Below are 21,100 nucleotides of genomic sequence, written 5' to 3' on the forward strand. Positions count from 1 at the left end.
AGCTTTGTGTAGAAGAGGAGGAGTGGGAATGTGGAGGTGTTGTGGGCAGGGCCAATATGGAAATGCATGGCTGTTTGGATCTGCCCACAAAATGTATCCTCTCTAAACTGTGTAGTGGAGACAGACCATGGCCAGCTGTGCATTTGGGCATACACATTGCATTGATTTTGCTTATTTGATTGTTCCCCTGCCCAATTCTTATTTATCTGAGAACACTTGTTTGAGGACATTTTCATTTAGAATTACATTGGAGCCCAACAATCAGATCTGGCTATTTGCTTATTTCTTAAACTGATATGTTTCTTTAACAATGAAAGGTTTTAAAGAAAAATGATTCCCACATAGACCTACACATGATAAAGTATACGCCTATTTTCAGCCAGGTAGCCTATTGCTGTCAGTCCAGTTCTGCCAGTGTAGGAAAGAACACATTATATTTAGAGAGAAAAAAAAAATCCCCTCTCTATTTCAAAGACATTATGAATTTTGTGCATTCAGCCATGCAGCCTCACTGATTTTTGTGTGCCTGTTTTGTGTGTTCCTGGGAATTCACCTGGTTGACGTCACACATCCACTCCTCTGCCCCGCGCGCGCTGCCATATAGCCTCAGAACAGTGTCGCGCACACAAGAACAGAGGGAGCCGACTTCAACACTTCCTTATGCAAACTTGAAGATTTTTTGAAGTCGAAACTCCGGGAAACCCCGGCTCAAACACCATACCCGGTGCAAACTCTCGACCACACGAGAGACTTTCTCAGCGGAAGAGGTAAGACACAGTTTGTATGAGGTTGTTAAACTTGTTCGAGGTTAGAAAAACACTTGGACTCGGTGTTGTTTGACAGTTGTGACAACAGAAGTTGCTTGCTGTATCGCATGCAGGTCAACCTACTAGGTCAATTGTATCCAGTTTTGGGCTTTTGCCTGGCTTTAGCTAGTGTTTTTTTAATCTTGCAGAAAAGTAGAGCTCGACTGCTAACCTCTGTTTACATTAGTGGCTGTATCCTAATATGCCTGTCTAGTGTTGGGAGGGAAAGGATAGTCTTTGTTGCTGTCGCGGAATTTCTCCCTCTCTCCCAGTGTTACAGTTGTTGTTACGTAAGTAAAGTAAAGCCATGTTTTATGGCTTGCAGTGTAGGGTACAGGAACTTAACCTCAGTCCAATGTGACTGCAGGAACAGCATTAAAACGACACCGGCAGGGAAGGCTAGTTTGTGTGCTTCATAAATTCCTCTTGCCCTGTGTCGTCTCCTATGGCAAGTGGCATCAGAGGAGTGTGTTTCAGTGATGGAGCTTGCTAACTCAGTGGAAAAAGAAATTGGGTTAAAGGGTGGCGTTTGTGTCAATGCCGACTAAAACCATTGTAAACAGAAGCTGATAAATGTGAATTTAGTGTTAAAAGCTCTTTATCCCATTTAAAGACAGCACTCTTGTGGACTTAAAGGGGACAGGCTTTCTTTTGAAAGACTGTAAGGTCATGTCTCAAATGATCTTTCCTGGTTTGGTTTCAATTAAGTTAATAAACCTTGGACCCATGAGTGGGTTTCATGTGAGCGGCCTGTCAGGTAGCATGTGTAGGCCTACAAGTTTGCTCAAATTTTGCCTTTAAAATACGGTAAATACGGTGTTTTAGTTCTTCTTCAGTATAAAAAATACTTTCATTATAGCCTACCATTTGGCCTGCCAGAAATGTGACTCATGCCTTCAGTTGTATCACGAATACACCACTCAATGTGCCATTTTGATACCATCTTTAGCCCTCTTAAATCATAAAGTTGTGTCTTCAACAGCCAACACTGCATTCAGACTATGTTATGGCTGTGGGACAAGGAGCAAAGCTTTAGCTGAAAGTCAGAAACTAGTGTTTTTAATTTTCCACAATGGTTGTATTCTATATTTTAAACAGAATGAAGCAGTTCCATTTAAGAACAAAATCAGGGGTTTTCTGCAGCTTGTTGGCAGAAGGAGAGGCTCCAACCCAACCTTTAGATACTGAGCTTGTGTGCAGGTTTGGCAGTCCAGCCAACAGCTGTCAAATAAAATCTAATAGCTGTTTTTGATGGCACTAGTATCAATGTTAAACTCAGTATCAGATGATACTAAAGTCTAAGTGTTGGATTAGGTATCAGGAACATATTGTGTCATATCATTGCTTATATTAAAAGCTCCATTTAATGATTGTACAGATTCAACTTTATTATCGATTCACACAGATTGTAGGTGAGTGACAGTTGGGCGTTGTTCATATCCTTTTGATTCACTGAGGATGATTCAAGGTAACTTTCCTTGCATTTAACTAAAGCCCAGGTTTCATTCTTTTGTTTCTGGTATGGTCCCTTTGAGAGCTGCCAGTATCACAGTCATGACAAACACTGTAGGCCTAAGCATGGTGTTTGTTTGTTTGTTTATTCATTAAGATCCCCATTAGGTTCTTTGTTCAACAGTAGATAATCTTCCTGGGGTCTCCATATCTTCACAAGATTTCATTAGTAGTTTCTGGTGATCTATAGAGCTTGGCACATTGTGGTATAACCTGTATTGGATTGGGTTTAAATTGTTACACTGAGACTTAAGTCTACAAACCTTGAATGTGTAAGGTCTTTGTCTCTTTGTATTCAGGTTTAGCAGCTGGAATTACCATCAAATAACCGCCCTTCATCACCTTTTGTGATTGTGCTCTAGTGAAGAAGTAGGTCAGATGGAAATGAAAACATTCAATACAATAAGTAAGACGTGTCAGTAGGATGACTAAACAAGTATGTGGAGATGAGCCTGCATTCTTGTGGCTATTAACAACCCTGCATCTTAAATCCACGGTAGCTGACAAAAATTGTGTCAGCTCCCATGTTACACCTCACACATGATTTTGAAATGTTCCCTCAATCGCTTGCAAAAGTCTTGTGTCACACACTATAACACAATTCTGCGTTTGAAGCATGACTTTGTGTCCTATTGTCTTGTGTCAGAGCAGCTTGGTGAGTGCAGGTAACTCTATCTGCCTGCAGTTACTGGTGTGTCAATATTGGTTTGTGGCTTGATGAGCAGCTTGGAGGACACGGTTGGGACACCTGCTCAACTCAGTGAGGAGTAGTTGCCAATGCAGTACTGATCCCTCGACAACACACACATAAACACACGGCTGACTCATAGACTTTAGTCATGGTCGGATTGGACTGACGTTAGACTTTAGGCGTGTGTTTGAATAATTGATGATTGATTTTGAGATGGGAGTTGGATTAGCTTCAGTGGTCAAATGCAAATTAAAAAATCCTGTATCAATCCAACTGGCTCCATTTATTGCACAGTGTATTCAAACTTTCATGTAATAAATGTAGATGTGAGTAATTTTTTCAAGTTTACTGATTTTACATGGATATGTGTTTGCAGTAATCTAACAACATACACCTTGTTTGTTAGCTTTAACCTTCATTATGGAAAAGGTGATTATGTTGAGACATGCTCAACACGAGGATTTTTTTCATTACTTTATAAGTTGTTTTCTGAGCCTGTATATACTCGACTGAGAAATGAGAAACTGAGGGAGAGAAAAACCATGCAGTCAAAGTGATCACATAAAGGTTACAGTTAAATTAGTGCCCATGTATGGTGGTAGTATAACCACCCAGTTATTAACAGTGAGTATGAATTGATTATGTCTTGTGTTTATTCAAAGCTCAAAGTGTTTCAGTGTCTAGGGGATGAAAGTATCACAACAGCCATTCTTCATCTGACCCTGACCTTGAACCAGCATCCTCAGCTTGGGTCCCATTCCTCTTCCAATCGTACTCACTTTTCTTTCCTGTCCTGTGTTGTGTATCCCCTGACAACTTATGTAATAAACTGTGTTAACATATCTGTGTGTGTATGTGTGTTAGAGAGAGAGAGAGAGAGAGAGAGAGAGAGAGAGAGAGAGAGAGAGAGAGAGAGAAGTTGGGGAGGGGGTGTTAGAAATTAACCTTGGTGTATGAAAGAAAGGCTTTGATTCTTTCAAGCCAATCTCACTGAAATTCATTAAAGGCTGCTTTGTTCAAGGTTATTACTGTGTGCCTGCACAAGTACACTCTGTTAATGCTGTAATACATACCACCTTGCCTCAGTGAAACAGGACAGTTTTTTGAGATTTAACTCGTAAGTCTTTTCCTGAAAAGTTTTACAATCAGTAAAACAGTGTTTGTAAACTGAAAAGGAAATGTTGTGGTTGATGGGGGGGGGGGGGGGGGGGTTTGTGTATGTGTGGTTTTTATATTTGTCTTAACAAGAAATATTTTGGGTTGACTTTAATAAAGTTCTATTCTTATTAGTTTTTGATATTTAAATTGTAACTTGTTGCCAAATTCTTGCAGTCATGGACAATTTAACGTAAATTGCAATGACATTAAAGATACAGTGAAGTCGTATCGCAGTATTTACATGTTAATCAACTACAATCATGCAAATTTTAGTGACTGGAGCTTTAAAGCAACGTCATGTTTGCCAAAACTGTACGCCATCTAATCAAAGCCCTAATGACCAGATTGTGAAATAATCTCCATCGATAGATTTTCACCATTTATTCTGAATGTGTGTCGGGATGCAAAAGAATAAAGAGGACTGGGAAAATGTTTAAACGGTAAAATTAGATGTACATTTTGCACTCTCTCTATAAACAAACACAAGCACTTATCTGCCACAAACCATGCTTTTACAGATTTTGACGACCCTTTTAGACGATTCACTGTTTTATTTATACTATCGAGGGATTGTTTGTCATTGAGCTTTCATAAAGAGCAGTGTCATGATTCAGTGGATGCTCGCACACAACACTGCAGAGGTTATTAGTTTAGTGTCACCTGCCTGAGTCTGACCATGTTTGTTCAGGTTCATTATGAAAGAGGTCTTCATTGGTCAGGTCCATGACTGGCTGAGCTCTTTCACAGCAGACCGTTCTGGGTCTGATGTGGTCCTTTTTACATTTACACCAAGACTTCAAATCTCCCTCTCTTTGTGTTATTTTGGGTTTATTACCGATTTCTCCTAAAGTAACTGGAAAAGAAACACTGAGTGGTAGGACATGGTAACTAAAGGTTATTTAACTTGCATCTTTTTTCAAGCCAGGGGTTCATTTTCTACATTTTGCTCCTTTTATGTAACTTAATTAAATTAATGAATGAATATTACAGTGAGTGTACACTGAAGTAATATGCCCATCACTGCCTGGCTTTACATAACAGCAGCATCTAAGCATCAAGTGAGCCAGAAAACAACATGAACTCTCACACTCAATTGGCAGCTCTATTTTCATTATGTTATGTAATTTCGAAATTCCTGAAGAAGCAAAACTGGTTAACAAAGCTCAGGTTTTCCCAGCAGGTAATCTGTCACCTGCATCTAGTTTGTAATCCTCCGTCTTTTATTTAAACATCTTGTCGATCCAGTTTTTCTTTAGACGTCCTCTTCTGACACTCAGGCAGAAATAACTTTGAACTCGTCTCACAGCCCCATTTAACCCTTATAGAGTACACCCTCAAAGAATACTGAATATGCTCTGAGTTTTCTTATCTAGTTGGATTAAACTGTTATTTTCAATTGGCCTAGATTATGCCTTGAACACGTGTCAATATCTATGGTCTATTCTTATATCTCTGTGACAGTGAAATGTACCAGAACCTGAAACTGAAGCAGCCAAATAAAATCCAGCTGTCATTATTATAATCGTTTTTATTTCCTGCTACCACATGCTGGGCTCTTTTTGCTGTAGACATTTGACTTGTGACAGTAGGATGTCACATACACACATACAAAGTAGGAATGATACCGCTTTTTATACACTGGCTCTCACAGATTGGTATATGGACATGTGATAATAAACTTAGCTGTAGTCGTCATGTGAGATATTTTTTTGTCCTGTAGCACCATTAACTGTCTGAAGTGTTCAAATAATTGCGTTGCTGGATTGTCTTTAAATTGAGGGACTTTCAAATGATCTGAGTTCGGTATTGCTCACCAAATATGGGTTCAAACAAATGTGAGTTAAGCTCCTGTTGATGTCAACAAACCTTCTTTATTGTTATGAAACAAAACAGTGGCCTTGTCTAAGTAAGCATTAAACATTCCTCTATGATATCATTTAAAAAATTCCCATTGTAGAATTTAAAATTCAGTTGGAATTTTTTGATATGTCTCAGCCATTAATAGGATCAAAAAGTACAGAAATATGAGAAGTTTCAGAGTGTCAAAGAAATGGAGCACTGTCAAAATGTGACGACTTAAGTATGACTATATTTAGACAGCGTACTTTTGTTGTTTATGATGTAAAGAAAACTCTGTTGAGGCTGTAATTGCACCTGTCTTTGTTCAGACCTGCAGATAAAGGTTGACAAACAGAAGGTCCCCAAACCTGCTCGACCTGCTTGATGGCTTCTTCCACTAAATGACATCTTCATTTACCGTACTCAGAGCATACCAAACCTTTGACTGGTCTGTGGTGCATCGCTGGGCATGACTTTGATGGTCGCCTATCTGTGGCAGACAGTCACGTATCTCTGTCTTTATTTATTGTGCAATCATGCGTGTAATGGAATATTGTTGTCATGAAAACCTACAGGTTATTTTTCTTTGTTGTATAACAGTCTGAGGACTTTTATGTCAATACAGGTGGCATTAAAAGACACCCTGTTTACTTACATCTTTGTTGTTGTCATGCTGACCACATAGTGTGCCTATAGGCTTGGGCGATATGACAAAAAAATGTTTCATGATGAAAAAGTTGATATCGGTCGATATCAATAATTATAACAATAAATATTAAATCATTATTCCTTTCAAGTTTAAAGTCAGATTTTTGCTCCCGAGTGAAAGTTAAAGAAACCAGATGGTTAATTGTGGTTTAATTATTCTTAATTGTCAGATCATGACAAACTATACTTGAACAGAGGAACATTTCAGTGTCTGATATGATAGTTGGCTGGTGGGCAGTAACACTTTACTGTCCCGCTGCTTGCTGAGGGTTCAGCAGGGACGTTTGGTCATTTCTTGCTTTTTGTGTGTTCTAACGCGTGATATTGTTTCAAAGCGTAGTGGTGTGGCCTGTTTTAGCCTCACATGTCTTCTGGTGTGTGTGTATGTATATGTGTATATGTATATGTATATATATATATATATATGTGTGTTTAAATCTGAATCATTCATTGTGTGCTGCAAAGTTAACACGTAACAAGTCACAGTCAGATAATCCAGCTTCAAATGTACTTCTTGGCAATGCCTACCATCTAAAATAAAAGCACATCTTAAATAGTAATGTAAGAGTAACTAAAAGCTCCTTAAGCCACAGGCTCATGCACAAGTCAAACACATTATACCAGCCATCTAATGATTGGCCAATCTGTTTCCATCATTAAGTCTGATTTCTCCTCCGGCCTACCCTCTAGTGTGTGTAGACTTTTTCTTTCCCTCCCATTTGCTCTTTTCCTCTACCCACCCCTTCCCCTATTGCATGTGCTCATTTTTTCCACTCCCTCTGGGGGAAACAAGGTCCTTTTCTCTATGTACCACTTCTTGTATGTGTACGTAAAAAAAAGTGTGTGTACAGTAGAAAACTGTAAAGGGACTCTTTAAAGGGATGTCTTTGTGAGCTTTTCTCATCTGGTAAACTCTATAGCTTTAATTTACAGTGTTTGTTTGTGTTTGTGTGTGCATGTGTGGCCGTCCCATGAAAGCTCTTACTTCATTTTTTTTACCCTCCTGACCTCACCCAGACACGTTCACTTGTTTAGCCTTTAGACCCCTGATGGGCCTACAGGTTCAGTGAAAACAGACAGTGTGTCATTTTTGGTCTGAAGAGTCACTGCAAAGAGGGAAAGCTGAAAATGCAGATTTTCCAAAATATAACAAGTTACAAGATGTGAAGATGTAGCTATGCATCACATCATGTATAGATACCGAAAGGCTTTTTATTCATCCTTATTAATCCACATTTTTGCAACTAGCATTAATTAAGTTACAGTCAGACACCCAGTGTAGGTCAAAGCATTTTTAAAGGCCACTATTAAGTAATCTAAGATTTCTGGAGCAGTCCTGGGTCAAAAAAATGCATGCTAGTGAAGGCCGGAGTAATGTAAGTGTTAGTCATTCACTTCCCCTCCAGACTGTTCTTGCCTGTCTGAAATATCCATCCAGTGAAGTCCCCATCACAAGCCTGTCTCTTAATCGCCAGGCTGTCTCTTGCACATTTACCGAGCCTGAGTGATTCAGTTTAACAACGCTTATCTTCAGATTCTGACAATTTCAAACATTCACACTGAAGAACTGTTCAGTGGAAGTAAAGCAATCCTTGTACTAATGAGCAATTCCATAAAGTAATTCGGAAAAAAAAAACCAGCATGTGTTAGAGGAAAGGTTTTAGCTTCAACTAAAACAAAACATTTCTCCTCATGAATGATGAATTATTAAAACATGTGATGCTAAAGTACATTCCTGTCCTACATCATCTTATTCACTTAAGAGAACGATGTATCCGTACATTTTGCTTAAAGTATTTATTCTCATTAAATGTCACCTCATGTCGCAGCTGAACATCCATGAGTCGTTCAAATGATGCTGTTTGCCTCAAATCAAAGGCATGCCATGTCTCTGAATGAATAAGCCAAGACTATGCTAATGAGCAATAGACTATGAGTGCACAAGATCAAGTTAAGGAACTTAAAAGCTAAAAGAAAATGCTGTGCTGAAAAATTCTGTGGGATTTTGTCACTGCTTTGGAAATTAGGATGAGGGTTTATATTCCCCCCCTGGGTGCTGCTAAACTTGGACATGGCATATGTTAACTCTGATGTGAAGTAGTCTTGATAACATGTACGGTTCACTAAGTATGTGTTATTACAGTTCCTCTTTACAACACAAGGCTTGACTCGATGCCCTCTAAGCTTAAAATTATTTCACCCTTCTGTTTAGTTTGGACGCGGCCCCTTGGGGGGATTCAGCAGCTGCAGTTTAGCATTAAAGAACTCAGATTTAGGGAACACTGTTTGTTGCTATAGCTGAAAGCACAAAGCAGATGTTTTTTCTCCTTATACTTTAGGCCTCTGTGGTGTCATACTGATGCTTACTGCTTCTTCAAATCATAGACTTTCTTTCCCTTTATTGTATTTGATAATAACACTAACTCATTAACAGTTAATGCACATTTTATATCTAGACTCCACCACTGTACTTTATCATTTTTTAGTTAAGATGTATAGATGAATTCAGCTGGGCGAATGACTCTTTCCCCTAGAAAGACACACCGAAAGAGGAAGTGTACAACAAGCATAATACGTTACTTTACAAATCTGTCAGTGGTGCAACGCGCTTTCAATGAAGCAAGAGGTGGAGACTTTAGCAGACTGAGTATCCTGTTTCAGTTTTCTACTTTTGTTCATTAGTCTTTCATGGACAATGTTTTTATAATAGCGAAAGCAAAATAGGTTGAATAGTTTTGAAAATGACTTCAAATACGTATACGTCGTTAATTATACATCTTTTTAGAATAGATCTAATGGTGCCGTTTTAATAATCTGCCTTTGGGCCGTTAAGTGCTTCTCCAGAATCTAACATCTATAGCCTGGAAGTGGGAAACAACAGAACAGCCTAATAGAAGGGTGAGGCGTCTTTGAAAAGCATTGAGTACGCCTCTGACCCCAGAGAATACAAACAGAAAGGGGAACCAATAAAACATGGCGAAACAAATCTGCAAAACGAGACTCTTACTACTCACCAGTTAGTCACCAAGACTGATTAATCTTCAATATTCAGAATGTAAACGTTAAACATTGCAACATGACACAACTGCTTTTCTTTTAGCATCTGTTTGTCTTTTCCTTTAACACTTGGACTTTCTGTCGGTCTTAGAGATGCAATCTTTTTCATTTTGTGTTTATTTTATGTGCACAGTTTGGAATTACCACTTTACTTCTTCTTTCATTATTTCTAGCAGCCAGTGTCCAAAGTTGTGTCTTCAGTTAGAAATGGTTACCTCCTCTCTCGTTCTTTTCTGAGAACACTGTTAGCCACTGATTCTCTTCCTTCTTGTTTTGAGGGAGGCATTTAGGCAATAAAAGATGAGCCTGTGTGGTTAATTTTCTGTGTGTTTTGTCTGTGTGATGTTCTAACAGGGAGTCAACGTCTTTCTCCAAGAGGCTTATATGAGCGGTCACCATGGCACCCTTCCTGCGTATTGCCTTAAATGCTTATGATGTTGGCGCTCTGCCTTCTCTATCTGAGCCACCCATCTGTGCCGTCAAGATGAAGGAGTCTGTCAACACAGGTACAGATACACACATGTTCACACTCATAATGCTCTTTTGACAGGAGAGTGGTAAAGAACATCGGATGACGTCTGAATGACCAAATTTTATTGGTGGTTTCCTAAGAATGGAAAAGTAAAAGACAATAATTTTGTTCCCACTTACAATTTTTTACTTTTTTTTTGACAGAGCGAGGAAAAACCTTGGTCCAGAGGAAGCCCACCATGTATCCAGCTTGGAAGGCCTCGTTTGATGCTCACATCCACGAGGGGCGTGTCCTAGAAGTGGTCCTCATGCAGAGCACAGAGGAGCCATTGGCCAAAGCCACTGTGGGCGTGTCTGTTTTGGCAGAACGCTGTAAGAAGTCAAAGACCAACAGCTCTGCTGAGTTCTGGGTGGACCTGCTTCCCACAGGGAAAGTCCAAATGGCTGTGCAGTTCTTCCTGGAGGACACTGATGCAGGTACATTTGCTTGGAACTGATGCTTCTTAAATAATCGATTTACTAATTTGTATTTTTGTACAGTATTAGATATTTAAAACCATATAATTCATCTTATTTTATATTGTTTTCAACAATTAAAAAATCACATCTGCTTCATTCGTTCCATACATTGGTTTGATTAGACTTTGTCAACAGTTGCCTAGCAACTTTAGAAAGAAGCCCAACATCTGCTATCAAATTGAGCTTCAAATATTGCTGAATCCTAATTACAAAGACACTATGTGAAATCGCATCAGCTTGTCCTAACTGAGCCAAGCCAATTTGACAACAGCAGAAACAGATACGGTATCTGTCTTGTGAATTACAGAAACTTTTCCACCTTTGGGGAACAAACTTTGTTCTTTTGAAGCCCTGTTCCTTATAAGTGATTTAGATATATTTAGCCACTTTGTTAGTACTTTGAGATTTGTTTAAAAGAAAAGTGTGCTACAAATAAATGTTTCATTAGTATTATTAGCCAGCCTTAAAACAGTGTTCCCTGACCGGGAATCGAACCCGGGCCGCGGCGGTGAGAGCGCCGAATCCTAACCACTAGACCACCAGGGAGTGGTGAATGTACTGAAAGACTGTCTGCACCACATGGCTGCTGGGAAACACTCCCACCCCCTCTTTTTCTCCCCACTACCCCCATGTGGCCCATCAGAAAATCACTCCCATTCACTGTTGATATGTAGCGCCCTCTACTGGCAGAGCGGATTCATAATTTTGAGTTTCCTGTCCTGTATTTTCTACCCACAACCACAGTTGATAAGTTACTCATTTGTCTCACCTCACCTGTAACCATCACACAGTGTTGAGTAGTAGTAGTCTTACTGTACTTACTTCACTAGGCCAAAGCTTAAACAAAGGCATCATTAAAGGCTTATGTTGCATTGCAGCATGAAAAGTTTGTATATCCCCTATTTATGTTTTTTTTGGTGATTAAATGCAGTGTTTTACATCTTTATTTATCACAAAAAGAGTGGAAACATTAAAGCATTAGATTAGAGTTTTGCTAAGAAAAAGCAGCACAGATGATCCACCATTGACAGTTTGAGTTTAAAACCATATTGCTGTCATTATCTGCTTTCAAAAGCACATCTTAGTTTTACTTCTGCTGCCAGATGAAGAAGTGACAAAGCCCTGGCTAGAAGTGATGTATTTAGATGCTAGCCCAGACAGGAAACTCGGTCTATGTTAAGCACTGCTGGGATTTTGTGAGATTTAAAAACTTGCTTTATGCAGCGGGAGTCTCTGCTTTTTAGGGAACGCAGTGGTGATGCACTGATCAGGGTTGAATCGGGTCATGAGAGAGGGGTGCGTCTCTTGTTATGAAAGCGCTCCAAACTCAATCAGCTCCCACCTACACACTACACAGGTTTCCTGAAAAGAAGCCTAGAGTATTTTTAGTTCTGTGTGAACAGTCCTTAATGCTGTCTGACTCCCCCGTCTTCATCTTCCTCCTCTCACCCTCTGCCTCACTCCATTTCTCTTGGCTCAGCTCACTGAAGCATTCTCAAAACATAAACATCTGTCAGTAGAATGGCTGGGGAAAAAATAAGTTTATCTTCCTCACACAAATTCACTCTTTCCACTTTTCCTTGTCAATCAGTTGTCTCTTTAAGGCGGCTTCTTTCTTCTTTTTTCACCTGCCCCTCCTACCCTGTCCCCTCCCCCTTTCTGCCTCCCGTCATCCCAACAATCCACCTTATCTCCTGCGTTCATTGTAAACCTCTCTCACACCTCTTTTGCTGTGACTTTTGACCCCAGCCTTTTCACTTGTGACAGTCAGAGCTGTTTATCTAAGATATCATTTTTTGTGTACCCTCCATTTAACAGCTGTTAAATGGATCAAACTCAAACCTCAGTGCAGCCCTGCTGTCATTTTATCTGTCAAGGAATCTAAAAAAGTTTGTTTGATTAGCGTAAAGCAATAGTTTGATTTGTAAACTGATCTCTTTCCTCAGCTGCATGTAAGCCGTCAGTAAAGGTTCCTCCCGAAGATGGAGTCATGACCCTCAACAGGAGGAGAGGAGCTTTCAAGCAGCCCAAGGTTCACGTCATCAAGAACCATGAATTCACCGCCACCTTCTTTGGCCAACCCACCTTCTGCTCTGTCTGCAGAGAGTTCCTCTGGTGAGATGCTAAGTCCTAGCTTTTGCTACATTACAACCACATGTAACATGAAAACACAACTTTATATACAACAACGTGTTAGCATATCAAATATTCCATTCAGTTTGACCTTCATCTTTTTTGTATCTGTTCAATTCCAAACAAAGAACTTGATGGTAATTTCCAATGCATCTGTGTCTGAGCATGACTTGTGCAGATTATTTGCCTCTCTGCTTGTTTGACTACATTGTTATTACATCAGTGTTCTGCTTTTACTGAGATGGCTGGACCTGCTCTGATAATTGCAGACCATTTAAGCTGTCACCTACTGTGTGTTCTCTGGATCTCCGATCAGACAAAAATAACAGTCGTCTTATAAGAAAAGTCCAGCCCCCCAAAGAGTGTTTCCCAAAAGACTAATTAGAAGCGGTTCCAGTTTAAGTGGAGTGTTTAGGGTTGGGGGTTAGTAATGGTAGGAACAATAGCAGGACTGCTATTGTGACACTGAGTCACTGTCTGGTGAAATCCCACAGGGCTGTCATGTTGTGTTCCAACTGTGTTTGCAGCACTATTTGTGAGCCAAGGTTTTCCCTGTCTCCCAAAACCCCCCATCAGATTTCCCCTTCAGAGATAGGCTGATGGAGATCTAATGTTTTGTTTACTGCATGTGAGTGGGACTCTGTGACCACTCATCATTTAAGCATTTAAAAACAGCTTCATGATCTAATGTGGGAAAAATATCTTCCTGTTATGCTGATAACAAACTTTCTGATCTCCCATACAGGGGGCTCAACAAGCAAGGTTACAAGTGCAGGCGTGAGTGTTTCTTTAACCTCTATCTGCATTTTATTTGTCACATATTTATATAGCTATTTTGCTGATTTAATTCTTACAATTTTCATAAAATTTGCACATTTGTTTCTCCCAGAATGCAATGCAGCAATCCACAAGAAATGCATTGAAATCATCATTGGCAGGTGCACTGGGACTGCAGCCAATAGTCGTGACACTGTGGTGAGCAAACATAATGTTCTCCAACATCAATCTTAAACCTCAACTCAGCTCAGTTGCTGAACATTGAACTACATTTTTCTGTTATCACATCAGCTATGTTTCAAGGAATAATGTATAATGTGTTTCCTCTTGCTATGTATCATGAATAAGGTCATATTTTTAATTCTTACGAGAAACAATACATACTTTATTTTGATTAAGGGCCTCATTTCTGGAGTGCAGCATAAAACAGAGTCAACCAAGGTCTACAAACATCAAACATCAAATTATTTTATTTGTGATCTTGTTTGCTTAGGTATTGGCAGTAGATTGTTTAGGTTTGACTCTACTTGCCGCTCATAGTCCCACATGTATCTACTTTAATGATCAGTTTGCAGCTTTATGTCGGCATGTAATGTATTTCTGTGTGCTTTAGTTCCAGAAAGAGCGCTTCAAGATCGATATGCCACATCGCTTTAAGTACTATAACTACAAAGGCCCCACGTTCTGTGACCACTGTGGTAGTTTGCTTTGGGGTCTCTACAAACAGGGTCTTAAATGTGAAGGTGAGTGGCATGATGTGTTTACTTGTTTTGTCTAAAATGTTATATCTGACTGCCTAGTGACATTATTCTCTTTCTGTCTCTCCTCCAATGCATTTGTCACACCTCTTACCAGACTGTGGCATGAACGTACACAGTTACTGTCAGAAGAAAGTGGCCAATATGTGTGGAATCAACCAAAAACTACTGGCAGAGGCCCTGTCTCAAGTCAGCCAGGTTTGAACACTTACTTGTTTTTTATTTATTGATGTAAGTTTGTGTGGACTGTGTACATATTCAACGAACGTGAATGTTTTTTTAAAAGAGCAAATTGTTTACTGTGGATGAATGTTTCAGCAAGCTTTTTCCATCTCTAGAAATCCAGCAGGAGGAAATCTGAAACCCCTGGTTCAGCAGATATTGGGATCTACCAAGACATAAAAAATGCAACAGTGGACCCTAGTGGTGAGCAAATATTAGTACAAAGTTGTTTGATTCAAATCAAGGTTTGTTTTTGTCAGAATAGGCCGGGTATAGTTGCTGATAATCTGTGTTTCTTTGAGTTTGCATGTGTATTTGCATTGCGGTTTGCATTTGTGTTTATTCTCTTGGTTTAAATGTGTTTATAAAGCAGGTGGAGATAACAAGGAACATGACTGCTTGAGACCAACCCCAGCCTCATCTACATCTCCCCGTGTACGCTTTACACTCAACCAACTGGTACTCCACAAGGTGCTGGGAAAAGGCAGCTTTGGCAAGGTAGGCCCTGTGGTCTCCATCCTTTCATGGATTTAACATGATATTCTTCTGGAGACATCATTGACTTTGAGCTGAGTGTTTGTTTGCCAATAATATTACACATGTGGAAAAAATAATCACTTCCTCAGTGCACATGTGAGAGTTAGCTTTGTATATGAACATTAAGTATCTGTTGTAGAAGTGAAATTGGCAGTTAAAAGGTAGAAACAACACATCGCTTCCCTTTATGGCACTTTGGAATAACTTGTGACAATAGTAAGAAAAATAAATACAACTTACGACACAAGGGAGCTCTAAATGTCCTCTTTAAGGAACTCTCTGCTGAATAATTTCTTAGTGAACGCTTTCATCAAAGTTTAACATTGTTTTCTTAACTATATATCATAATTATTAAATACATGCCAGGTAACATTTGACTTAAACTTCAATGTTCTAAGGCCGACCTATGTGAGTGGAAATTGAAGATGAGTTTATGTCAAGGGCTCTTGTAGCCTGGTGGCAGTGCTTCAAACATCCAGTGTCCTCATTGAGGTTCACTGAACTCAAGCATCTTGTAAGTCTTAAAGAGGAAAAGATATAAAGAGCCGCTGTATCTGATTAGATTCTGCTCTGATTGTACTCCATTGAGCTGCTGGGCTCACACTGATGAAGTACTCACTCCAAGTGGTTTTGACACCTCAGGTGCTGCTGGCGGAGCTGAAGGGGCAGGGGCAGTTCTTTGCAGTGAAGGTTCTGAAGAAGGATGTGGTTCTCATGGATGATGATGTGGAGTGCACCATGGTGGAGAAGAGAGTCCTGGCCCTTGCTTGGGAGAACCCCTTCCTCACCCACCTCTACTCCACGTTCCAGTCTAAAGTAAGCAAGCAGATGCTGAACATTTTACAAGATATGTGTGCCTTTGTTAAGAGGAGTGGATCGAGTAGGAAACCAGGAAGAGGGAGTGAGGATTCAAATGTGGTGGAGTGCTGAGAGTCGTAGTCCAACCCTGGCTGTCTGCTTCGATGACTATACCCTCTGTACATATCCAGTTCTAGATAAAGACCTAACACCCAAGCCTCCTCTTTTTTTTTTTTTTTTTTTAAATCTCTCACACACTCTTCGTGTCTAATTTTCTGTCATTGGGAGCTGACAATTATGTGTTGTTTGCACAGGAGCACCTCTTCTTTGTAATGGAGTACCTGAATGGAGGGGACTTGATGTTCCACATCCAAGACAAAGGCCGCTTCGATCTCAACAGAGCCACGTAAGCACACTGAGATAATGTGTAAAGAACAAGGAGTAATACAGCCAATGTCTTTTACGACAATGTGGTATCCTTATCCCCTAGCTTTTAACTGCAGTGAATGATTTAAAAAAATAAAAATAAACATGTAAAATAAACAATAATAAATTAAAGTTGTTTTCATGTTTCTACCTTCAGGTTCTATGGGGCTGAGATAGTAGTAGGACTGCAGTTCCTCCACTCCAAAGGAATAATCTACAGGTAGGACCTTTTTTTTCCCTTTATGTTTCTCGTGCTTAAGCACAGTACGGGACAACTTTGTTAATGTGAGTGCACCCTTAATGAATCTTTGTTTTGGATTTTAGACTGTAATACTTCAAACACATTATACAGTAACAGTACTGGTCCTATATTGTACACATCTCTTTTTGGTTTTGTTCAGAGATCTGAAGCTAGACAATGTGATGCTGGACAAGGATGGACACATAAAGATAGCGGACTTTGGCATGTGTAAAGAGAAAGTGTTTGGAGATGTCAGAGCCACCACATTCTGTGGGACACCTGACTATATCGCACCAGAGGTAAGCTTCAGTGGCTCAAGTCATATTACATATTACTACTTTTCCTTTAAACCCCTCTTTCTAAGATTTTTTGTTGTGAAAATTAGGTTCTTTATTTACCTGTTCATGCATCTCTTTATTCATTCTCTGTGTGTGTGCGCGCGTCCTCTAGTGGTAATAAGGTGGCATTGCAGTGTCTGCACAAGTCATAGGAGTAGAGTTATTCACTTGGTTTGTTTTATACTGGTGAAAGGTGTCCAGCTTGACAATGTGTCCTTGTTCTTCTCTGTCACTCTTGATTCATTTTGTGAAACTGTCCCTCATCTCAGATCCTGCTAGGACAGAAGTACACCTTCTCAGTAGACTGGTGGTCTTTTGGTGTGCTGGTGTACGAGATGCTGATTGGTCAGTCACCCTTCCAAGGCGATGATGAGGATGAGCTTTTTGAGTCCATCAGGTCAGACACCCCTCACTACCCTCGATGGATCACCAAGGAAGTCAAGAACATGCTTGAGCTGGTAACTATGAGGATACATATGTTATTAGTAATCCTTTCTAAACCATTGTTTGTGACAGCGTCCTCACATGGCAGGAATGTAACGCATACATGCCTCCTTATAACTATTTCTTATTACCAGAGTGTGTGGTGTTTCCGTAAAAAAAAAAAATTTGACTGCATCCTTTCCCTCATTCAATATTCCAGTTGTTTGAGCGAGATCCCACTCGCAGGTTGGGTGTGGTGGGAGACATCCGGACACACCCGTTCTTCAAATCCATCAACTGGCAAGCACTGGAGAAGAGAGAAGTGGATCCTCCCTTCAAGCCCAAAGTGGTATGAGCCTGTGATATTGTTCCTAAGCAAACTAATGAACCAGAGATGCATGTATGTGAACATGATAGCAAGCACCAAGGAAACTAATGACTTTACTATGCTTTATTACATTAACGTAACTGAAATCCTTAACCTGCCACCCACAGAAATCCCCTGGAGACTGCAGCAATTTTGACAGAGAGTTCCTGAGTGAGAAGCCGCGGCTCTCCCACGCCGACAAGAACCTCATTGACTCCATGGACCAGACGGCATTCGCTGGCTTTTCCTTTATCAACCCCAAACTGGAGCACATGATAAGCAAATGAAAAAGCCTAATCACTTTGTCCTCCTATGGTCAACTGGATGGAGAAAAAGAGCAAAGAAGATTTGGGCCTGGCTATATCAGAGGATGATATAATATGAACCCAGGGTGTTTGCTGACGTCTAAAGCAATAACCCTGTCTCAGCTGTCAAACTGTAACCAGAAGTAGTATAAAGATGATAAAAGTCCAGGAAATTAAGGGAGATTCTTCCACATCAGTGCTACTTTAATCAAGGCTGGGGGGGTTCAGTGATTTTCTCTTTCTTGTCATTGTTTGTTGTGATCAAATTTTGATCCCATACAAATAATATAATGTACTGTATCTACCAATAGAATTCACCGGTACATGCATGCCATTCTTTTTAAGTTATATAAATATGCACACTAGACATTATACATACAAATCAACAGAGTTCACCAGTACATAATGTACTCTTCCCCTTTTTGCTTTGCCAATAGTATGCCTCTTATCACACTCAACCTCGGTGTATTTATGTTATCAAAATCATACACATGTGCAGGTACCCTCTTTTAGATGTACATATATGGTGCTACGCTAGTCTTTTTTTATTATTATTATTATTTACCTCTGATAAACTCCTTGACAGACAGATAAAGGCATCAAATGAAAACAATTGTACCTTAAGAATTGGGGAAATAAAAGAAGTTATCCACAAAAGACGTTAAATGATTTTCTTATATTCAGCACAAAGTGAACATCACACTTTTTTTCTCATCCTTTAGAGTGCCATTCGTGTCAAACCTCTTGCTTTACACCTAACTGAAACCTAATGCAAGCAATCATTCCATGCCTACTATGAACTGTCTTGGCTGTTATCAGATTTACTGTAGAGCTGCAGCAGTGGTGTGATACTGAAGCTGAACATCTTCTATTGGAGGATGTGTTATTTTTGTGGGAGGGATGGGCATTTCACTGTAAGTTTAAGGTCATTTATGTATTATATTACTTGAATGTAGGAGTTTTAACGTGAAAATAATAAGAGCTGTATATGGCAAAATTATATGTACTGCACCTTTAGCCGTCTGTGAATTATGGGGTATACTTTTTTACTCTGCTCATCTTTTACATCTGATTATAAATAAATATCTTGTAAACTCCGAATCCCTGTCAGCCTGTGTCACTTGACTTCAGTTTGAATTTTATTTAAATGTGGAGCTACACATGTACCTCTCAATGCTTCTTTTCTAAAAGGCTCTTAAAAACAATCCTTTTGTAAAGCCTCACCTAGCCTACTCACTGCACTCCTGCTGTTGTGGTATAGTCCTCTTGTCAGGCTCGTTTCACTGAATGTTGCTCTTGTTGTACGGCATAGCTTATGCAGTACGTCATTAGCCTGTCTTTGTAAAGGAACCAAAACATCAAGTACATCAGGATATTTGATTGCCTGAGAGACAGAAGAGTCCGGGTTTACTGCCATCCTGTGGTCAGGTACTATAATACCGAGACATTCCTGCAGTGCGCACCGTTTATGACCTGTCCTCGTCCTCTGTCCTGAGCAGTAATCCGCTGCCTGCTGCAGGACGTGGACGGGGAACAAATGACAATAAAAACGGCGAACTGCATTGAGTAGGCCTAATTTACCTGTTCAAGCGGTTGAGAATCAGCCTTATAGCTTACACCAATGCAGCATGAAAGTTGGAGACCCTTTAAGAAAATACAAAAAATACTTTACCTAGGCTAAAAATGACCAGATTAGAAATTGTGATCACAAAGGAAAAATAACCAAATTACACAAAGCCTGCATTAGGTTATATTTTGCCTGTAGTTATTTATTAATATAAAGGAATCTCCTAAATTTGGTATCGCCTTTCGTTTGAAAGCTTCCAGCGAGAGCACCCTTACACTTTGATCAAAATGCCTGAGTTAATTTCGGAGCAGGCTGAATGTCCCCCCCCCCCCCCCTCCTTTGCTTAATTCATGGCTCTCTGATTGTTTCGACTGTTAAAGCGAGATCCGATCGCTTTCCTCAATAGGACCTTTTTTTTTTTGTAATGTCTCCGCCTCAACCCATGCAAAACGATGGTTTCTTTTTTTTTCTTCTTTTGTTAAAATAGGCATCCGAATGGTTTGGGGAGGATTAAGTAGGCATGACGCCTCTATGGTACAAGAGAGCGGCAAAACCTGTTTCAGGCTACAGTTATGGCTTGACTGTTTAAACGCCTTAATAACGAGAAAGGCGTATGAAATATGGGAAGCAAAATGTGTAAGATCACATCTGGACTTTGATCATTACATTCACGGCGCTAAAGCACAGCCCGTTTCCAGCAGGTTCTGCCGCCCTCTCCTCCACAAAAACCCGACTTGAGATCTTTGTGCAACAGAAGTACCGAGACAGCAGAATTTGTTCAGTCATTATTGAAGGGCGTTATTGTAATATGTTTTTGAAAAAAAAAAACATTTGCTAATTCAGCCTTTTATTGTAGGCTACATTGATGGTGATTTTATTTCCTTGAAAAACATCAGGATATATTTAAGGGAAATTAAGCAGTCTGAGGTCTTTTCAGTGACACAATGTAAAGGCTACTTGATTAGGCTATAGAACTATTTTTTTTTTTTTGCGAAGCAGAAAAGGAATCCACTTATCGAAAGTGGGTTGATTTTACGTACAATTAATTCCAGCTCAACCCTTAACTAAGTGTTGATTCCTCTGGGGATAAGCCTTAAACGACTGTTCAGTTTAATCCCCTTGTCCCTTTAACATTTATTACAAACAGAAACCATTATTTTCTTTTCGTTTGTACACGTTACAGATTTTCTGGCTTGATTCTGGCAGTGTGATATTATTTTGTGTGTGTATGTATGTATGTGTGTGTGTGTGTGTGTGTGTGTGTGTGTGTGTGTGTGTGTGTGAAGATGGAAGTCAGTGTGATGCTCAGAGGCATATAGGCGGCTGAGCATGCGCAGTGGCCGTTTGTGCCATATTGGAATGAGGTCGTGAACGAGAACGGCGTCAAGCTAGAGATCCGCTGCGCGAGCAAAACCGGAAGTCTCTGGATTTAATCCTCAACTCAAAA

General features: G+C 39.9%; 1 protein-coding gene and 1 non-coding gene across 2 annotated transcripts; one reads left to right on the forward strand and one right to left on the reverse strand.

Annotated features, from left to right (window-relative positions):
* Positions 1-604: 604 nt before the first annotated feature.
* Positions 605-19,187, forward strand: LOC109983419 (protein kinase C delta type). The gene is made up of 17 exons (XM_020633130.3): positions 605-767; positions 10,126-10,277; positions 10,447-10,719; positions 12,708-12,876; positions 13,640-13,671; positions 13,784-13,869; positions 14,285-14,414; positions 14,527-14,627; positions 14,768-14,855; positions 15,022-15,149; positions 15,831-16,004; positions 16,301-16,392; positions 16,570-16,632; positions 16,814-16,952; positions 17,261-17,449; positions 17,635-17,763; positions 17,910-19,187. The coding sequence occupies exons 2-17, from the start codon at positions 10,169-10,171 to the stop codon at positions 18,066-18,068; spliced, it is 2,061 nt and encodes a 686-aa protein (XP_020488786.1). The 5' UTR covers positions 605-767; positions 10,126-10,168; the 3' UTR covers positions 18,069-19,187.
* trnae-cuc (transfer RNA glutamic acid (anticodon CUC)) lies at positions 11,236-11,307 on the reverse strand. Its single transcript has one exon. It is a non-coding gene; the product is annotated as a tRNA-Glu (tRNA).
* Positions 19,188-21,100: the final 1,913 nt, after the last annotated feature.

Source organism: Labrus bergylta, chromosome 5, assembly GCF_963930695.1.
Source record: "Labrus bergylta chromosome 5, fLabBer1.1, whole genome shotgun sequence".
Classification (NCBI taxonomy): domain Eukaryota; kingdom Metazoa; phylum Chordata; class Actinopteri; order Labriformes; family Labridae; genus Labrus; species Labrus bergylta.